The sequence below is a fragment of the Parasteatoda tepidariorum genome, chromosome 3 (genome assembly GCF_982258835.1).
Source record: "Parasteatoda tepidariorum strain Cologne lab strain chromosome 3, Ptep-v5.0, whole genome shotgun sequence".
Lineage (NCBI taxonomy): Eukaryota > Metazoa > Arthropoda > Arachnida > Araneae > Theridiidae > Parasteatoda > Parasteatoda tepidariorum.
The window spans coordinates 20,737,612-20,759,283 of NC_141757.1; the positions used below are offsets into that span (position 1 = coordinate 20,737,612).

The following is a 21,672-nucleotide window of genomic DNA, read 5'->3' on the forward strand; positions in this document are numbered from 1 at the left end:
GTATTAGCATAGATATGTAAACTACTTTTGCCTGTAAATTTAAAAAAAAAATCTTAAGGCAGAAGTTTAACATGCACATATCTTAAGTACACATATATATATTTATTATCTTATCTCACAGTAATTAAATTCTTTTACCTCCTGAATGAACTGCCATACGAAACAATTGCCAGAAATGGCCAATCCGCTGTGGACTTCATTGAAATTCCCACTTCAATTAAAAATGGTCTACTGATGTAAATGCTGTTACAAATCCTATAAATGAACCAATCACAAAAATTTCATGCAGAGTCAATTTATTTTCTTCTAAATATAAGGATGGCTTGCTTATACAACACAAGGCTGCCTATTTTAAATACTATGAATTATTTCGGTCTCTCTGACTAGTAATTAGGCAATTAGCATCAAAATAAACCAAATGTCAATAATTTGTGAAAATTAAGTTATTTTTTTGAAGATGGAGCTTTTAACATTCATTTGCTTTAAAAAGATGATAGCTTACTTTTGGTTGAACTTATTTTCCACACTGCATATTGGAGAAATGTGTAAACACTGTTTGAAATGGTACACATTAAAATTAATCTTTTCTTCTCAGTAATAAAAGAACTCAATCACGTACTACGGTTTCTAATTTATTGTAGACTAAAATCGACTAAGTCAAAATCATCTATTAATCCATGCCAGGCGAATGCTGCCAAATAAGTGGAATGACAATTAAACAATACTACACATGAGGGCTATGATTATTGTTGATATACTTGAAACTTGATAGGTTTGTTAAATATAACTAAACCTATTGGAAAGTAAACTTAAAATAACTCAGGCCCAATCAGGGATAAAAGTTTAATAGTTTTCTTTAGGACTAAAAAAAAGGTAGGAAGCTTCCCTTCCAAAAAGGGCTATAACTCAGCACCGTAAAAATTTATTAAAATGTGTAACATCAAGTAATAACTGAATTAGATCAACAATTTTTAAATCACCCTCTTATAAGTATTTTATATAATTATCCTTCACAGTTAAGAGAAAATTTGAAGTTTATAAAAAATAATTAAAGGCATGTTCAATAACAATTTCTATGCATAAATTTTTTTCTTCAAAAATACACTAAAAAAGTGATTAATTTATAATCTTGAAAGCGTTTTTTTACAATTTAAACTGAAAATTATAAAAATGCAATGTCTTTAAGGTATGGCGGTTAATTTTTACAATAAAAGGCTAAGAGGGTTCCAAAAATGCTTAGGGAGAACATTGAGTATTTTGGAGAGACAAACACAGTGGCACGTTAAAAAAGCTATAAAAAAAAAATTCCTATCTTTGTTTCGCATCCCTAAATTTTTTGTTACATATTCTTTTCCTTAAAATAACTTTTGTATTTCTTTTTATTGGTCATTTATTTAAATAATGTGCACTAAAAGGGAGCAGTTCGGAAAAATCAGTCAAAACTGCTTTCAGTAGGGAGATAGTGAACTCCCGATTAACCAAAATTTTGGTCCCTTGAAGGTACACTATAGTGGGGTTTGACAGTAGTAAAGCACTTAGTTATTGATGCTTTTTTTGGTCAGCCAATGTACACCCTAGCTCACATATTCACAATACACTTTTCTACATGGATAAATCAAATATTTATCAGACAACTTTTCCTTTAGTTTCTAGAAAAACAAAATTGCAGTGGTCTTGCAAAATCTTTTAAAGATAAGTAAATCTAGTTTTTTGTGTTAAAAGCCACTCTTCACACTAATTTTTTTTAGGAAATTACACTGAGTAATTCAAAATGTCATAAAAATGATCTTTTTCAAATCAAAGTTTCTTTTTGTAAATTTTACATACCAAGCTTGCAGAGTGCATCCATCAGCACTTGCGTGAACCTTGACTATAACTTAATTCCACCATTGTATTCATCTTCCCTTCCTGTATTAAAAAAATCAGTGAGAGATGGACTTAACAAGGCAAAGCCTTATGTCCAAACAATAAGATACTTTGAACTTAACTTATTAAGATCTACGAAAAAATTTATTAAATCTTTAATTATGATAATGATGAAAAACTTTATATCTAATTAACTAGGTTTAATATATTTAACTAGGTTAAACTTTAAAGGATTTACAAATTAAGATAATCAACTTCAGTTTATACTACTTAGAAAAACAAAGAAAAATCTGAAATGGATATTAAATTGTTCTCAACTTAGAAGTAAATCATAAGCATCAATTAACTTTATTTCTAGGGTAGCGTAAAAGTGTTTACCCAGTGATGTTTGAACAAGACAGCTCCTTTCATTAAGACTTGTCCCAAAACAGAAGAATCTCGGCAGACAGCAGACTTGGAAGATGGATTATAATCTTCCACTAAAGAGTTTTAAACAATAATTCACAAGTGGCCTTACAGTAAAGCAATAATGAGTAATTATAAAGCATGCATTACAAAAAAAAAATTGAAAGTGAAATTAATAGGATCATAATTAGATTCCAATTAATTCAATACTCAGTAATATAAATTTGAAAAGCAACAATAATTTAAATTTAATTTAACCAAAACTATAAATATGTCTGTCATATTAATGTCAGACCTTAGAAAAAAGTCTAAATTGTCTCAAATCTCATTAAAATGCACACCTTAGATTAGAAATAAACTTAAAATAACTGAAACAAACATTCTATTTAAAGTATGTGATATAAAATTTAGACTTTAAGATCTTGTAAGCATCAAAATTCATATTAAACTCTCCTTGTATAGCACTGAATGTGAAATAAACAAAAACAAGCCACTTAGTTGAAAGGAGTCAATAAGTGGAAAAATTCAAAATGTACGAATCTAAATTTCTTACACGCTGGTGCTCTTTCAATCTAACTCCACTTCCAAACAAATCAGGTATTACTATATCATCTTAGAAATAGACATTGAATCACGGTAGTCTTATTTAAGGCAAGCATCAAATATAAATTAGCTAAAGAGATCAAGAGAAAGAAATAAGATAACAAGTAATAATTACAGTAAGAGAAAAGACAAAATATAGAATTTGAAATAAATAATTTATTTACATTAGTGGCAATAATAATGGCAGTTTTACCATGTTGTCTCCTTTCACAATGAATCGATTCAGTCGACGGGTAACCACAGAATATCACAGTTATTGAGATTAATATAATTCTTGCTGTAAAAAGAAACAGATGAATATATAACAGATGATGAGTTGCTAACAACCCACATTATAATGATGAATATTTACATATGACAAATATAATCTTATTTACAATACTAAAGTTCATATTATTAACTAGACGAGGTAGAAACAGCTTTTAAACTGTTAAAAAAATCTTTCAGACCCAAAAGTTCTTCGCAGGTATCGTCATCTATCTCCATACGGGAATCTGGTTCCAGCTTCAATTTCTTAGCAAGACATAGACCCAGCTTCAACTCATCCCATTTTCGTTTCCTCGACTGTTGTTTCTCTCTCAATTCTCTGTCTAGCAGCTTGTGTGTAGATTTTAACAGCACTTCAACTCGTAGATTGTCCCGAACTCTGAGCTGCTTTCTAGAAACACTAGATAACATATCAAGGAGTTCGTCGGTTTGCATGTTGCTTCTGCACATAGTAAAAATATAAGAAATTACTAAGCAGACTTCAATTACAAACTATTAAGTGATTTTTAGGCTATCACTTTAGGTTAAATACTGATATAGCTCCAAGAAAATAATAAAGTTCAAATCAGCTAAATATCGAAGTTAGGCTTAGATCAGAGGATTCGAAAATAGACCTACTCAGATGAAATTTTGAGGTCAACTAGTAGAAAAATATATTAAATAACTAAAGATATTACTTTAGAATCAAATAATCACTCTTTCAAAGTACTCACAAATCTTCGCTATCAGCAATCTCAATTAATATCGGCAGCTTTCAGAAAGTCACAATATGGCTGACTTCGACATCAAAAGATTATACGAGGAAATGGAAATTCCTGTGACGCTAATCCACTGACGTCATAGATAAATCCGATCAGCTAAGAACAGCACCAGAAGGGTACAATTATGCGCATGCGCCAAACATCAAAGGGAAAATATGTCTATAATATACAAATGTGAAAAAGACTTCCTTTTATCGAAACTGTTTGTTACATCAAATACTTATTGCAACTTTTTAAGTTTGAATTCTGAAATGAGAAAATATAGTGAAAATCAATAAATGAATGTTAAGTTTTCCCTATCATTCTTATGTAATCTATACATTTTCCCCAAATAAGAAAAGAAGAAGTACTTTCTCCAGATAAAAAAATTTCTTAACTTATTATCATACAACGGTCACAGTTAAATTTATAAGAGTAAATTTAAATAATAATAGTATGGAGTAATTTGTCAGCATTTCTTAATTAATTCTTGACAAATTTTCTTTTAAAACTAATGCAGAAGAAAAAAAAATGTAATAAATATTTTTTTTTTAATTTGATGTTTCTGCATTCTACTTTTGCTCCTGACAGACATTCCAAACAATAAAAAACGTAACTATTCAATAATTTATATTAATTAAAATTCGCTGATAAGTGCATTTGATGTAGCATTTTATGATATGGCTTTAATTAATTATATAATCAGTTGTAAACTTACAAATTATTCATATTAGTGACATATTAACTTTCTGAAATTTTTCTTCTTCTAAAAGCTGTAGCTGGTTTCGCCATATCTAGAGATATCAAAGGTAAATTTGCTGATTGTTGATACCAAGAAAATAAATCCCCTTCTTTGCTTCACTGACAGAAACTCTCTATGAAATATTCTTCGAAACCTTTATGAAACTTTAAGCAGCGAAAGGGGAAAATTTATATCAGATTGCTTTATCAACAAATAAGGAAGTTTTGTATTCTTTATTATTATGATTTCATAATGGGAAAGTTATCGCTAGCAATCCAATGATATTAAGTTATTTAGATTCGAAGAGTTCTGATAAGATTTCATATAAGCTTTTTCTATAACATCATATTTTCGCAAGTATGTCTAAATATACATTGTTTGGTTTATACAGAACGAAAAAAGTTCTGTCCACTTTTGTTGTTTACAGTTAGATCAGTACCTGCTGAAATGTTTATATATAATGTTTTGAATGTAATTCGTTACTCTTAAACTAGTTCAAAAATACATTTAATCCATTTTTAATGCTTCAATAAATGTTACACTATTTTACTGCTAAAACGATGTTCATTATCAATTTCTAATGTTAAAATTTTCGTATTTTGTAGATGATTCCTTCGCGGCAAAAGCTAGAGATAGTTGAAATGGATCCTAGCTGAGTTGCAGGAAAATAAATAAATTCCAACTGTTGATTTTGTCATGTTTGCTTCAAGCAGGGATGCAGATCAAATTTATGATTTTGATAATGAAGAAAATTCGGGAAAGTGGAAAAATCTTCTTATAAACGCATTAGGAAAGGTATTTGCTGTTTTATAATATTAAAATTGACTGTTTTATTGTATTAAACTGGTATATTGTATTAAAATTTTAAGGTTATCAGTTAGAAACCACTCTAGCAACCTTAAGATATATTGTTCCTGAAATGCATTTGTTTTAAATGGTAAAAAAATGTTATTGGAATAGAGTGGACATTTAGTATAATCTATATGTTGAGGCCTCTTATTTTATTGCCAAGTTGGTTACAAGGATGTGAGATGTTTCTTTTATAGCAACTCTAGTATTTTATGGAAAATCTCTTACCTATATGTTTATGATTAATACATTTTTATTTTATGTATATGCACATTTTTGTTTTATTTATTAGTGCATTGTGTCTATGGTGCTATTTTATTTGGCAGGGCATTGCATTTAAATAATGTACCTGCAAAAAAGATTGCCAATTTTTGTTAAAGATATTTTTCTAGATATTAAAGTAAGTTTATATTATAGATTGGAATAGACTTTACACTAATAGATATTAAAACTGAATATTTGTTTTTTAATAACTTTTTGATTTGGTAAATTTTTGATTAGATTGTGTCCATGGCTATGGTGTTTGTGATGAAAAAAGTTTAAAATACTGACTCCTTAAAAGTTACAGTAAGAATAAAAAATGTAGACTTGCTCTAGAATTTTTACAAATGAATAAATAACTATTTTTAAACTGGAAATCACAGCAAATTAACTTTAGTATGGCAAATAACAAGATAACCAGAGTTTATTTTAATTGGTACATTGCATTTTTCGAACATTTCTATCGAGTACACCCCACATCAATTCAATGGGATTAATATCTGGGGATTGAGGGGGGTGGTCAATCTATGTATTTCAGAACTTTACTTTTGATGTAATGTAGTTCAAACATAATTTCGATAAATGTTTGAGATTGTTATCTTAATGAAAAACAAATCATTGACCAACGATTCTTTGTCCACATGGAAAAGTGTCATGCTGCAATATTCTGTGATAAAATTTTTATCCATAATTCCTTCTATTATTATAAGATCTCTAACTTTTGACACTGGTAAAACATCCCCAAACCATGACTGAGCCTCCGTCGTGATTCACAGTTAGTATATACATTGATTTGTCCAGGGGCCACCACCAGGGATGAAGGTGGGCGCACAATGCGCCCACTTGAAGCTTGGGGGGGGATTTTTACACTAAATAAAACGAATAGTTTTGGGGGGGGAATTTAGAATTTGCCCAAGAGCTTGGGGGGGTGTGTGTGGAGGCCACTGGATTTGTCATACTTTCACCAACTGAAACGCAAATATACTGCCGTTGTTAGCTACCAAACAACTCAAATTTTGACTTGTTAGTAAAAAAAAAAAAATTTTGACTACAGTTTTAAAAATTAGTTAAAAAAGTTTTTGCCCATTGTAATTCAATGTAACTATGTTTTTTTTTTCTTTTCCAAACGAGGTTTCTAGCAGCCATGCATCCTTTAAAACCATACTCATGAACTCGCTATTGTACATAGTTTTCTGCCTATTAGCATTAAATTCCTTGCAGATTTCTAACACGGTTAGACTCTGCTGCTGCTTACTTTGAATGCAGATGAACTTATCCTCATGTTTGAATGTTCTAGATCTCCCTGATCAGTAACTATTGTTATTTTGGTTTAGTTTCTTTCTTCCTATACGAAGTTCTTGCAAAAGTGGCCCAGATCAGTGGTTACTCTTATTTTGCTCAGTTTCTTTCTTCCTATATAAAGTTTTTTACAATAGTGGCCCAGATCAGTGGCTACTCTTATTTTGCCCTGTTTCTTTCTTCCTATATAAAGTTCTTACAATAGTGGCCCAGATCAGTGGCTACTCTTATTTTGCCCTGTTTCTTTCTTCCTATATAAAGTTCTTACAATAGTGTCCCAGATCAGTGGCTACTCTTGTTTTGCCCAGTTTCTTTCTTCCTATATAAAGTTCTTACAATAGTGGCCCAGATCAGTGGCTACTCTTATTTTGCCCAGTTTCTTTCTTCCTATATAAAGTTCTTACAATAGTGGCCCAGATCAGTGGCTACTCTTATTTTGCCCAGTTTCTTTCTTCCTATATAAAGTTCTTACAATAGTGGCCCAGATCAGTGGCTACTCTTGTTTTGCCCAGTTTCTTTCTTCCTATATAAAGTTCTTACAATAGTGTCCTAGATCAGTGGCTACTCTTGTTTTGCCCAGTTTCTTTCTTCCTATATAAAGTTCTTACAATAGTGGCCCAGATCAGTGGCTACTCTTATTTTGCCCAGTTTCTTTCTTCCTATATAAAGTTCTTACAATAGTGGCCCAGATCAGTGGCTACTCTTATTTTGCCCAATTTCTTTCTTCCTATATAAAGTTCTTACAATAGTGGCCCAGATCAGTGGCTACTCTTATTTTGCCCTGTTTCTTTCTTCCCATATAAAGTTCTTACAATAGTGTCCCAGATCAGTGGCTACTCTTATTTTGCCCTGTTTCTTTCTTCCTATATAAAGTTCTTACAATAGTGGCCCAGATCAGTGGCTACTCTTATTTTGCCCTGTTTCTTTCTTCCTATATAAAGTTCTTACAATAGTGTCCCAGATCAGTGGCTACTCTTATTTTGCCCAGTTTCTTTCTTCCTATATAAAGTTCTTACAATAGTGGCCCAGATCAGTGGCTACTCTTGTTTTGCCCAGTTTCTTTCTTCCTATATAAAGTTCTTACAATAGTGTCCCAGATCAGTGGCTACTCTTGTTTTGCCCAGTTTCTTTCTTCCTATATAAAGTTCTTACCACGGTGACCCAGATCAGTGGCTACTCTTGTTTTGCCCAGTTTCTTTCTTCCTATATGAAATTCTTACAACAGTGGCTTCTCTTATTTTGTCCAGTTTCTTTCTTCCTATATAAAGTTCTTACAACAGTGGCCCATATCAGTGGCTACTCTTATTTTGTCCAGTTTCTTTCTTCCTATATAAAGTTCTTACAACAGTGGCCCAAATTAGTGGCTACTCTTATTTTGTCCAGTTTCTTTCTTCCTATCTTAAGTTCTTACAACAGTGGTCTGGGAAACCTTTGTTTTGGAAACAATTTGTCTACTTGAACAGCCTTCTGTATTAGGTGCAACAATAACTACACGAGTTTCGATACTTATTCCTGATTTTTGACCTTTATTTCTGTGGTAGATTGTATAAAAAAATGTAGCATTCGTTTTTAATATATACTAGTTATTCTTGGAAATAATGCTATTATATCAATGTTTTAAATGTGCTATGTATATGAACTTACTTTGGAATGAATTTTAGAGAAATAGATGAAAAATAAATTGTTAATAAACTAAAAATTAATGAGATTTTGTAAATAAATAAAAAAAATTTAGAATATGTATTTGTAAGCACTAGTTTGTGTCATAAGCAACTACAAAGTAAATGCATAATGAAAAAATAAAGTACAGTTTTAAGTGGAAACTGTGTTTTGAGAAGTTTGTTGATGTTTATTTTTGATAAATTACCTGTTTATCAAGTCAGTCAAGTCAGAAATATTTGACTATTAGAGGTTTTGAAGTAGTCTAAACTTTTGACTGGTATTCTGTATCCTTTTGGTTTAAATAAGACAGAAATTTATTGATCGTATGAAAATTAATATGAAAATATTTAGTATTTTTATATGAACAGAATATTACATATTAGTTTTATGACAATTATTTAAGTAACTTCAATTTAATTTATCATATTTAAACTTTTTTATGCCTATGCTTAATAAATCTAATTGAAAAAGTGTTTAAATTTTAAGATCAAATTTATTTAGCTCAGTTGAAATGTTAATTAGAAAGATATACAAATGAATTCTCTGTATCATGTCAGTAATAATTTCCAAGTTCTAGAATATTCTCTAACAAGAGTATTATACTGAAATCTAACTCTTTTCTTATAATGGTGTTGTACAATTTCAATATTTTAAACAAATGTATTTTAATATTTTTTTTCTACTATTTTGTTATAAAATGCCTTTATTCCTTTATACCTTTATTCCAATTACTCATGAAAAGAAAAAAATAGAAATCAATAATTTAAAATTACTATTTACTTAGTAATAACAATAATATATTCTGAAGATAAGGGAAAATTTTTGATCGATTATAAGTTGGAGTGAAAAATTACAACTACCGACTCCACAGCCCTGAGTGTGTCATTTGATATAGTGACAGTGTTTATTAAGATGATACGTTAGATGTGTTATGAGATGATGATATGTTAGATGTGTTATGAGATGATGATATGTTAGATGTGTTATGAGATGATGATATGTTAGATGTGTTATGAGATGATGATACGTTAGATGTGTTATGAGATGATGATACCTTAGAATTGTTAGATTTAGGGGTGCTCAACCTTTTTGAGTAAAGGGCCTCTTGCACAGTAGGTTGATTAAGGAAAGGTCTCATTCAGGGATTTTCAAATAAATTTCGCCGAAATGAGGTGGCATCGGAAGGGTTGAAACTAGTTATAAGAGTTAATCATTTGCTTGTAGAAAGTTTTTTAAAATTTTGAATTCGAAGAAAGTTTTTCATTGTATCTAAGCCTGCCTATGTTATATATTATACCCTTTGGTTCTTTTATAGGCATATATTCACAAGTAATTTAAAAAAAAATATGCATATTAATTTATCTTCAATTTATACAATATTCTGCATCAAATTACTTACAAGTAAATCTAGAAATCTAGAATTTTATAATTACAAAACAAGGTGTTAAACATTTAAAAAAATTGCAGCCTTTAAAAGATGTTTAGTAAAAAAGAATATGCAGCTTTTTTTTTAGGAATTTCACTTGATGTTTGATGCTCAGCAAAATGTATAACTTGGTAGCTCTTCTAAGAGAATTTCTTATATAATTTAAACATAAATTTAATTAACTTAAACTTTTCAATTTTAATTTGGATATGGAAGAAATTAAAATAATAAATTTTAAAAAAGTTTGCTTGAAGAGTTTCAGAGAACAGATCCTAATCTAAGAATTAAGTTACCTTTATAAATGTCATTTTCTGAATTTTGACAAATTTAAAAAAAAAAGACATTATCCGGGTCCCGGTGGGTCAGGGAAAATAGAAAAAACCTGAAATGGTCAGGGAATTTTATTTTAACTCTGAAAATCAGGGAATAGTCAGGGACAGTTGCAATTTTTTACAAAAAAAAACCCTGGAAAATTCCTGTATGATATCTGGAAAATAACCAGTCTTAGAATTGTCAGTAAGAGTAATAAGTTATTGATATTCAAGTTAAATAATTCTAACATCTATTTCAATTAAAAAAATCCACTTTTTAGTCAAAATTTTCCATGTCTCAATTCTCATTCTATTATATGTTTTTGTTCACAAAGTCTAACATTTGTCGTTACAAATTAAGAAAATCAAAATTTTCTAATGAAAAATTGCAAGGTATAGATGAAATGTATGGATTTTTATTGAATCTTATCTGATATACCTGGAAAAGTCGGGGAATTTTTTTTTTTTTTTTTTTTTTGAAATTGAGTGGGAACCCTGATTACGTGACTAACAAACAATATGGATAATTCAAAATCTTCAAACAATTTGCCTAGAACTAATCATTATATTTAATTTTATTCATAAAATACTACCACCATCACTTGAAAGTAGTAACGTTAAAATTTATCACCTTTCTCACTAAAACAGAAAATAGTAGAGGAGGAACTGATAGTAAAGGACCTAAAGAAGGATAGTGGAACCTTACCAATTCTTTTTTAAAAGTTTTTTACTTCTTGGAACTATTTACAGAGTAAAACCATGTGAATTTCCCTTTGTTATGAAAATGAGTTTATTATTTGGATTAGTTATTTAAATAAATAAAATATATTGAGCACAAATATTAAAAGAGCATACAGCTGTTTTGATAGTTTAAATGGCATTAATAAAATTGATTGGCCTAAAAATGTTGCATGCTTATAGCATCACAGTAGTTGTATGTGACAAAACTAATTAGATTTGTTTTTAAAATGAGTCATTTATTAGAGATTAATTGCTTAACACTATATGAAGTTAAGTTGCCCGACCTTAGTTGACATAATCTTTTAATATTTGGTTTGGTCTCGATATAAAAATATATCCCCCTACAACAATATATTTATTTGGCCCCCAAAATATTGTAGTAGCGAGGTTTTACTGTAGTTTACATTAATTTATTTTATTTTAAATCATTCCTTTAATTGTAGATCAGTGATGCTTTTAGAAAACTGCAATAATTATATTTAGATCCCACCAACAATCCTTTGTTCACTTAATATTTGATTTGCCTTTCGGAAATAATTTTAAGTAAAATGCAGAAAAAGAAAATAAAAAATTTTTTTTTGAAAAAATATATATTAATTAAAAGTTTTTGTCATTTTAAAGTATATTTTCTAATGATAAAAAAACGTCTTTCTTGAAATTAAATATTTTCAAAATAAACTATCTTTTATTTGTTAATATTTTCCCAATTAACGTTTTATACTTTATTTTTATAAAGTCGGAATTCTGCTTAAGGAAGATAGATCATTTAGTGTTCCTTAACCAAGAAAAATTGGAAATCAAAAAACTAATTTATCTCCCTATATATAATTTTCACCGACATTTTTGATTTCATTTATGTGTGACGAACTGAAAGACAACCATGAATAGTCTGAGTAAACCGCAATTGAATGGTATTTAAGAATTGAACTGGTCAGCGTAAATATAGTAAACTCTCATTTCAAAATGGAATGCTAAAATATTGTTTTGCATGAGTTTTTATCAACACGATTTCCAAATAAAAATTTGTCTATTATAATTAACTACAACAGGCAAAAATTTTTTTTTTATATTTTCTTTATATATATATATATATATATATATATATATATATATATATATATATATATATATATATATATATATATATATATATATATATATATATATATATTTAATAGGTCCAATTTGAATAAGTTCAGATCTTAAATAGTGATCCAACTCCAATTTTGTTCATTTTGCCTTAATGTATGGTGAAAGCATTTTCTTTTTCTGGTTTGCGGTGCTCTTGGTTTGGCAGCAGAAAAAAAAAAAGAAGAAAACTAGAGGTTAAAAATGAGATACAATGATGTGTATAAAGAAGAAAATGTGGCTAACTTCATTTTTCAATGAGCTTATGGACCATTTCTAAAATAAGGTTTTTAGTTGCTGTTACATAAGTTAATCTCTTTATGTATCATTTACACATAAAGCAACAAGTTTGACTTGTTATCCCTACTAACCTACTGTTGCTTTTCTTTCATTCGAAGAGATTTTTTTTTCATTGATAGATATTTCGCTCTCTGTCTTTTTCTACTTTGTGCCACATAAGTATTTCCACATGAACTTAACATGATTACATTACTACTGTATGAAAATTTACAAGTTAGGATATTGTTTACATCATCATTGAAAAAAAAAATTATTACTAATAAATTGTATTATTTTTTTGTAAATTTTTTTTTTGATAAAAAGTTTTTTCATGATTTATTGTCATATTGAATATAAGGAAGCTTTGTTTTTATAACTGTGTTGCCACTCCACAGGGAAAACCTGGAAAATACAGGGAATTTAAAAATCAACTAAAGTAACAGGGAAAATGCAGGGAATTTAAAAATCAACTAAAGTAACAGGGAAAATACAGGGAATTTAAAAATCAACTAAAGTAACAGGGAAAATGCAGGGAATTTAAAAATCAACTAAAGTAACAGGGAAAATACAGGGAATTTAAAAATCAACTAAAGTAACAGGGAAAATACAGGGAATTTAAAAATCAACTAAAGTAACAGGGAAAATACAGGGAATTTAAAAATCAACTAAAGTAACAGGGAAAATACAGGGAATTTAAAAATCAACTAAAGTAACAGGGAAAATGCAGGGAATTTAAAAATCAACTAAAGTAACAGGGAAAATGCAGGGAACTTTGATTTTTTCTTTACGAACTGGGAAAATACAGAGAATTTTGTTTCTTATTTTTCTCTTTTAAAAATGGTGACCACTCAAAGTGTAATCTATGGGATATTTAACCAAGATATTTCAGCTATACTAAACTATTTCATTTACTATAGCATTATTTAAGTATGTTCAGCTGTTTTTCCAGCAATTAAAACTAATTAATATAGTTAGTCCAATATAGCGCACACAAGTTAACAGTAATTTCTGTTTCCTCTTACTATTTTGTGTTTAATATGTACAATGAAAACACAGGTAATTTTTTTTTCAGATTTGAGTGGCAACCCTGTTTAAATGTAATTTTCTAAAAATTTTTTTCTTTTTATTAAGGTCCGATTTCAAGTGCACCCTTCATTGAATGCTAAAGACGATGCACTACGATACGTCGAAACGCTGATTTTTCGCCTCCTGGGAATGCTTTGTGCTGCTCAACCTCACACCGTACAAGATGTTGAGGAACGAGTTCAAAAGACTTTTCCCCACCCTATCGATAAATGGGCAATTGGAGATGCTCAAAGTGCAATCGAGAAAGGGAAAAAGAAATCCCCCCTTGTTTTACCTGTTGAAAAAATTCACCCTCTCATTCAAAAGGTAATATATTACTTTTCTTATTTATATATCGTATTTTAATGCATATTTGCAATAAACAATTTTGGATAAATTGAATTGGATACTATGAAAAAAAACTTTGACCTCATGTAAGTTTTAGTTTCTTACTATAGGGCAAATCCACCATTTACAAATTTCATATTCTCAGACTTAAAAAGCATACAACTTTGTTAAAATAACTCTTTAGTATCATTTACAATTGCTTAAATTTTTGTAACTTTCATTAGCTTAAAAAAAATTTAAAAAATTTAAATCTAGATATTACGTTTCTAACACAAAATGTTGCACCGGTATTTTTTTTTATTTATTTATTTATTTTTTAATTTTTAAAACTTAATAAAAGTTGGAGTAAGTATAAATGACATCAATAATTATTTTGGCAAATATTATATGGTTTACTTGATTTTTTTTTAAGTGAGTTATATACTTTTAAAATCTGTGAATATGATATTCGTAAATGGGAGAATTACCCATTTATGACAGTTGTCTTTTTAACAGCTGGTTTATGTTCTTAAGGATAATTTCTTTTTCGCATGTGATTAAAAGAGAATTTAGAGAAATATTCCATATTTCAATGATCTATCTTTCTTTCTTATGATGGGATTTTTATATATATTATTAGTAAAATTAATTTTAATTTCAAATGGAAAATTCTTAATTTTAGTTTTGACTACAGTCAATTTTTATCAACAAACTTGTAACTACAAATGCATGCACTGCTTATCCAAACCTTTGGGGATTTGAACTGAAAATGTTACATTTGAATGCTCTCATCTATCTTAAATTCTTTCATTTTCATATACTATAGCAGTTTTTAATACTGACCTAAGGCAAGAAATTATTACTATCTTTCTTGTGGTTATTTCTATTTTTTTTCCATTTATTAAAGATCAAGTCATCTTTAAAATAAAATAAGAGTTGACGTAACTTAGAAGCAAGTAATGAAGAATATTTATCATAAAATTAAAAAAAAAGGTTCTTGATCTCATTCAGAAATCAAATTATAGTAATATTCAAATTATATTGAGACTTGTTGCATTATATTGAGGCTGTATTAGATTTTTTTAATGTTTGCCATATCAGTGTGACAGGTAACGTAATAATTGTACGCTACGTTATATTGAGACTGTATTAGATTTTTTTAATGATTACCATATCAGTGTGACCGGAGTTTTACATTAACTCTGAGATTTGATTAATTTCTCACTTTGTTTTCTTCCAATTTTATATAAAAATTTTAATTTGATATTTAATCATGACATTTTATTTGATAATTTATTCAAAATTTTTTAAAATTATTTATCATATTCTACCCCTTGTTAAATTTATGTTACTGACTGAAATTCTTGAAAACTGAGTTAAAAAATGTAAATTAAATTTTTTTTTTTTTGTCATGTAATATTGTACGTGTTTCTTGATATATATGCATTTTAATTGAAATTTCATTTTTTATTTTTAAAAAAAAATAATAATATTGAGATGCATGGCAAGTTAGCAATATTTTTACTATGCAGATTTTAAAAATATTAATTATCATGTACTAAAATATTTTTAAAAATTAGCGATAAAATTTAACAAATTTAAATGAAATATATGTAGCTAAATATGTATTGTAAAGTGAATTTTTAAAAAAAAATTTAGCATATTTAACACGTTGACTGCTGTATGACCCATATTGGGGTGATGCTTATTTGACTAATTGAGTAGGATATTTGTATGTATTTCAAAAGATATTTCACAGGAAGTAACAAAACTATTGAATTGTTGTAAAAGGCATACAAAATTATTAGGAGACTCGTAAATGCTTTCTTTTTCATTGCTATTTGACTAACTCAGGTATAAGTTGTCCATTTTTCTTTTCGAAATTTCAACGAATTAGGGTAAAGATTTTAAATTATACTCCTCTTTACTCAGCAGTGATCGTGTAAAGTGGTGAGATAAGAAACAGATGCACAAATAAACAGACATCATACCATGTAAACAAACGGAGCAAGATATTATTCTTGTGACCACCAGAGAAAATATTGGTGGAAGTACTTAGTAGAATATGCTTTGTACAGCTGCATTTGTAGCCTGAAGGAGATTTCACTTGAAACGTGTGTAGCAGTCAACCTGTTAAACCAAGGGTTTAAAAAATGTCTATCTCAAATAAAATTGCCTATCTGTGAAAATTACTAGTATACCTTTAAAGAAAAAAACACCAAAATTTTGTATTTATTAGTAAATTGCGTTGCGCTTTAATTGGAATCTATCTGCAACTTATTTTGCATTTAAATTTTTTATCAGTTAGCTACTTGGTTGGAATTTTTTATTTTGTTAAACTTAAACATTGACATTTTTATTTTAGGAGATATTGGGCTATAAAGTAGACTTACAAGTAACACAATATATTGTTGCTGTTCTGGAATACATTTCAGCTGATATTTTAAAAGTATGTATTTTTTGTTGTTGTTGTAAATCTTTTTTTTTTTTCCTTTCTTTTTTTTGTAATAAAAATCTTGCATTATTTAGTTTTGTTTTAAAAGCAGGACATTAGTTATTCTATGTATGTTTTTATTCTCAATACTTGTACCTTATTGAATAAATTTGAATTTTATACCAGATTGATGCTTCAGTTCTGTAACAAAGAGTAAAATTTATTATAAATTTAAGTCCATTGCCTTTGATAGAATTTTTCAATTTGAATTGATATTCATGTGTATTGAACAGTTTTTTTTTATCTTGTTAATGTAATTTTAAAATATCAATTTATCTAACTGTGTTTTAATATAATACATACCCATAAAAATACTGTTTATAAGGTATGTAAGTTGAAGTAAAAATAATTTAACTGCTCAGATATCAGAGATAATTTTATGTATGTAAAGGATATAGATTTTAGCTCAGGAAATTTTAAAGTATGTAATGCCCCTAAATATTTCACTCTTTCCAATTGAATTTTCTGAACTACTTTGAAATTAGGATTTTGATAATAAAGAATTTATATGACTTTTTTAGGTAAAATAGTTAGTTTTATTTTTACTTTGTTAATTTTTTTATATTATTTCTTTGTTGATGCCCATAAGGAAAAATTTCCATGAAAAGCTGACCATTTTCCCTTTAACTTAACAAATTCTTGGTTAATGCATGCAAATAGATAGATTTTAAAATAAAAAGTAGAAAGATTTTGAAACTTTTTTTTCATGCATCAATAATATGTTATTCTTTTTATTAGTTGGCTGGAAATTATGTGAAAAATATACGTCATGTGGAAATAACATGCCAAGATATAAAAGTGGCCATGTGTGCAGATAAAGTAAGTTAAAATACATTTACCATTTCAAAAATATACTTTTCTCACTTATTTATGATCTTGTAAAATAAAATATTTTTGAGCCAGTGTTATCAATATTATAAGTCAACTATCTGTTTTTGCCACTTCACCCATTGCTAAAGTTTAAAAGTTGTTGCATAAATTCTTCTTATAATTAAGTAATTGAATTCCAGCTTATGAAAATTGTAATAAATTTAATTTAACTTCTGTAGCAGATAAAGAGGTTTTGTTCAAATTATTATTACTGTTAACAGCAGTTATGCACAATGTACAAAAAAAAATGTATCAAGTTACAAAATTAGAAACGAAAGCATAATTTCTCTGAATATATGCACGGTAACAAAAATCTAGAAAATTGGTTCAAATAGTCAACTCAGGGAAGCAGTTGAAAGCTTCGTTATTATGAGAGAACATTGCTATAGATTGTCAGTTCTGCTTTTACCCAATACTGTTAAGTTCCTTTTAAATATTATTAATATGATAAATATATTGCGTTAGGTACTCATGGACATGTTTTATCAAGATGATGATGTTGCTTTAAGTATTGAAGATGAACCTATACAAAGGAAGTCCCTAACTTATGATGAAGTTGTTAAAGATCTTATCCATGAAGAAAAACAATACATCCGATATTTAAATATGATTATTAAAGTTTTCAGAGAACCTTTTGTTAAAATATTGGAAGAAAAAAGCAAAGTGAGTATTATTTAAATTACTTTATGTCCATAACTATTTTTTAATCTTTATTATTACATTTATTTATACACATATTCCTTATTATTATTATTTGGTATTGCAAGGAAAACATTTTCAATAAAAAAAAAGCAATTTTATTATGAAATTTATTTACAGTATTTTTATGTGAAATTGTTGAAGTATAATTGAATGAATTACAAATAAAGTAAGAATTAGTGTCTTAATCTTGTTAAAATATCTTTTCTTTATAATAGTTTTATTGTGTGTACACTAACTGATATTAGGACTAAAACTAGGTCTTTAAAAGTTTACTTATACTTATTAATTCGTTGCTAAGTAGGCATAGTCGAAAAATTTCCTTGCATCTTTTTAAAAAAGCAGCTGAAAAATCAAGAAATAATTTTAAAAAAGTTAAAAAAAAGTTTCTGACAAAATTTTTGTAGATTCTTTCTTTCAATATGTGTATTCAAGAAGCAAACTAATGCTTTGTGAGAACGTGATTTTACAAAATCGTTTTTTTAATATTTTACGAATCTATTTTCAGGAACTAGATACAATTTTTACCAATATTTGTGAAATTTACGATTTCTCAGTCACACTTCTCGGTACATTTGAAGATGCTTTAGAAATGGCTGAAGAAAACTCAAGTCCATCTTTAGGAGCTTGTTATGAGGAACTTGCTGAAGTATGATAATGAACTTAATTTTGTAATAAATTTTTTTCAGAAGCCGTCTTTGGCTCCTTTTAAATGCGTTACTTCTTTCAAATTCATGCAAACTTAATCCAAAGTTTAGAATGTTAAAAAATTAATTTTGTCATGTTATCTAGTGACCAATTTATAATCCCTCATATTTTGAGCTTTATTCTGATTGCTTAATGTATTGATTTTATCTCTTGTAATTTTATACGAGGTTCTATAAAAAAAATATAATTTACAGGAATTATAGAATGGATAGTAGCATAACTTTTAATTTTTATATTAAATTTTACTAAAATATTGGGCACCAGCCATGATTTTTTATTTTTTGTGAAGTGACTACTAGGTGCCTGAATTTGAAGACCTTGGTTTTATTCAATTATATTGTTTATATGTATATGTTAGATTTACATATACAGTATAGTCTGTCTAAGCTAAGAACTCCTCCCGCCAGAAAGTCTGAGGCAGTCTGGTGCTATGGAAACAAGAATGGTGCATTTTAGGTCTAGGAAAGAGTCTAGGAAGAGTCTTCAGTCTAGGAAAGAGATTCCCTTTCTCTCGACGACCCCAGTCGAAACCACCCCAAAACAGTGACCCCATCTTGAAATAGTCATACCTCGCTACCATAGTCACCGCCACAGGTCAGGCGAATGTCTGGAGGAGTTCTTATTTAAGACAAACTATAGTCTTTGTTTTATTTGATCACTTTGGGACACAATGATTTAGATAACAATAAACAAATCAAAAAGTTTGATAAATTTACTAATTTAAGCCACGCATAGTGAGTTCTAAAGTAAAATTAAAAAACTGACCTCGTATTTATGTACTTAATTTTTTTTAAAGCATGCAAATTATACATAATTTGAAAAAAAAAATCACCACTTGTTGTTTGTCTATGATTTTCTTAACAAGCTCATTGATAAATTGTTTGTAATCTTATTGTTTTTAAAGTCATTTAAGCAGTATTGTACTCAACTTTTCAGCACTTTGATATTTTAAGCATTTATTGTAGGCTCAATATTTTCATTTGACTCAATAGTTCCATCATTCGTCTTTCTTCTCATAATAATCTAACAGACTTAATATAAAAACTCTGTTAATGTAAGAATATAGGGATATTCAAACAATGATAAAGAGAAAGAGACCAACAGGCTCCATCTGAATTCACAGTGATTTTCATAAAATTAAATTAAAACAATGATGATACTAAACAATATATTGATCACAGAAAATGATAATTTTAATATATAAATCAATAGAAAAAGTTTGGACTTATTGTTATCAAAAGATTGATAACAATAAGCGATTGATAACATACACTTCGAGACATTAATTAAAAGTGGAGACTACTGTATGTAAGTTTGGAACTTCAGTTTTAACTTTACTGACTAAATATGCTCCTTTTTTTTAAAAAAAAATTGAGTTCTTGTTTAATATGAAATAAGTTTTTTATGCTTTTTCATCTCTCGATTTGATTTTCTGACAAAGTTTTGTCTTTTTCAGTCCTATGAATTCGATATTTATTATCGATATGCGCATGATATTCTGATGCCAGCTAGTAGGGAAAATTTGATGTCTCTATTACATCAACCACATGTACGGCATGCTTTGCAGGTAAGGATAAAGCTTTCGAATTAGAGTACAATATAATAAAAATGACATAACTTTTGGTGACAATCGAAAAAATCCCAGTTTTCTTATTTTCTTCGCAGCTTACTTTTTCAGTACATTGTTTTTACTAAATGAAACTCTTAATTTTTTTTTAATTAGTAATTTAATTAGTAGTATAGTAAGTACCGTGAAGTAAAAACTGATATCCTCAACCCAAAAACCAAGTGTTAAGATTTATTTCACTAATAGTTTCGAAGCATTTCTTTTGCTTATTTAATTCATTTTTCTCAAATATGGAATATGGTCATCTTTATGTGTTGCTGTTACTAGGTTTGACACCTAGAATTTACATCTTAGTCTGCAATAAACTACAACAACGGTCAGGTTAAATCCTGCTATTTATTTTTTGAATGTCTATTATTTCCTTTTTAATTATTTCTTATATGCTTGTATTCTTTTACTATGTATACCTGGTTATATAATATATAATTTGGTTTTGCTAATTTGTTATTTGAATAGCAAAATTAATAATTTTTATTAGAAATCATATAAATTCCATTTGAACCTAAACCAATGAATTCCATATTTTTATTGGTTTAGGCTCAAAATATTTTTTATTCATTGTAGAGAATATGTGAATGATCATGAACAAACTAGTTAAAAAATTGTTTAAGTATCACAATTTTGCATTTGTAAAAGTTACTAATCTTGCAGGTTTGCCATAAAACACTGAAATAATCAGTGCATCATGTAAATCATGTTGAGAAACATTATACTAGCGGATTGTTACATCCAAATTACAAATTGTGATCCCATAATTTTTTATTTCATTAATATCTTTACCTTGACCCCCAAAGTACATTTATAATGAAAATATTTTGTGCATGACATAGCATTGTTTATTTAGATATATGTTTATAATTCTGTTATTTTTTGCAGAGTGCTGGACATGGTTTTATCCAAGCAGTAAAGTATGTCTTGCCAAAACTTCTGTTGGGACCAGTATTTCATTGTTTTCAGTACTTTGATTATTTAAAAGTAAATATACTTAGTAATTTTTCTGTTAAAATTACATTCTTTGATACTATGTTGTTACAAAATCTGAAAATAATTTAAGAAAATGAATATTCTACATATATGTTTAAAATATTATTCATAAATTATGCATTTTAATTAATTAGCAATTGCTTTATTTACTTTTTAAACAGTGTTTGATTTTCTTATTTTCTAATTTAAATTTTTTTTTTGTATATATATAAAATTTGGTCTTTCAACAATAAGAACTTTAAATACGCTAATAACTGAATTTATTAGTGGTTTCAATTTAGAAATTCTTACTTGTTTGAGAAATCTATTCCAGTCTTTA

General features: G+C 28.1%; 2 protein-coding genes across 7 annotated transcripts in view; one reads left to right on the forward strand and one right to left on the reverse strand.

The window, feature by feature from the left end:
- Positions 1-279: 279 nt before the first annotated feature.
- Positions 280-3,989, reverse strand: LOC107446994 (uncharacterized). 4 transcript variants are annotated; one of them, XR_006225508.3, is made up of 4 exons: positions 3,039-3,938; positions 2,825-2,944; positions 2,245-2,345; positions 280-1,908 (listed from the first exon to the last, which is right to left on the reverse strand). XR_006225508.3 is itself a non-coding variant. In XM_087158926.1 (2 exons), exon 2 carries the CDS (start codon positions 3,574-3,576, stop codon positions 3,271-3,273), a length of 306 nt encoding a protein of 101 aa, XP_087015052.1. In that variant the 5' UTR covers positions 3,577-3,583; positions 3,855-3,989; the 3' UTR covers positions 3,011-3,270. The 4 variants fall into 4 exon arrangements, 1 of the variants encoding a protein (XP_087015052.1); XR_015432446.1 differs by having other exon boundaries at positions 1,366-2,345; XR_015432445.1 differs by having other exon boundaries at positions 595-2,944; positions 3,039-3,936.
- Positions 3,990-4,358: 369 nt separating this feature from the next.
- Positions 4,359-21,672, forward strand: part of Sos (Son of sevenless guanine nucleotide exchange factor) — a 39,177-nt gene continuing 21,863 nt past the window's right edge. Inside the window, exons 1-9 of one of the 3 annotated variants that reach the window (XM_087158924.1) lie at positions 4,359-4,493; positions 5,229-5,418; positions 13,711-13,971; positions 16,337-16,420; positions 17,204-17,284; positions 17,801-17,998; positions 18,543-18,683; positions 20,199-20,309; positions 21,246-21,344. In XM_087158924.1, coding sequence (XP_087015050.1) covers positions 5,320-5,418; positions 13,711-13,971; positions 16,337-16,420; positions 17,204-17,284; positions 17,801-17,998; positions 18,543-18,683; positions 20,199-20,309; positions 21,246-21,344 — 1,074 coding nt within the window. In that variant the 5' untranslated portion in view covers positions 4,359-4,493; positions 5,229-5,319. Of the gene's footprint in view, positions 4,981-5,228; positions 5,419-13,710; positions 13,972-16,336; positions 16,421-17,203; positions 17,285-17,800; positions 17,999-18,542; positions 18,684-20,198; positions 20,310-21,245; positions 21,345-21,672 lie in introns of all 3 variants that reach the window. The other 2 variants (XM_087158922.1, XM_087158923.1) reach the window with 2 other exon arrangements.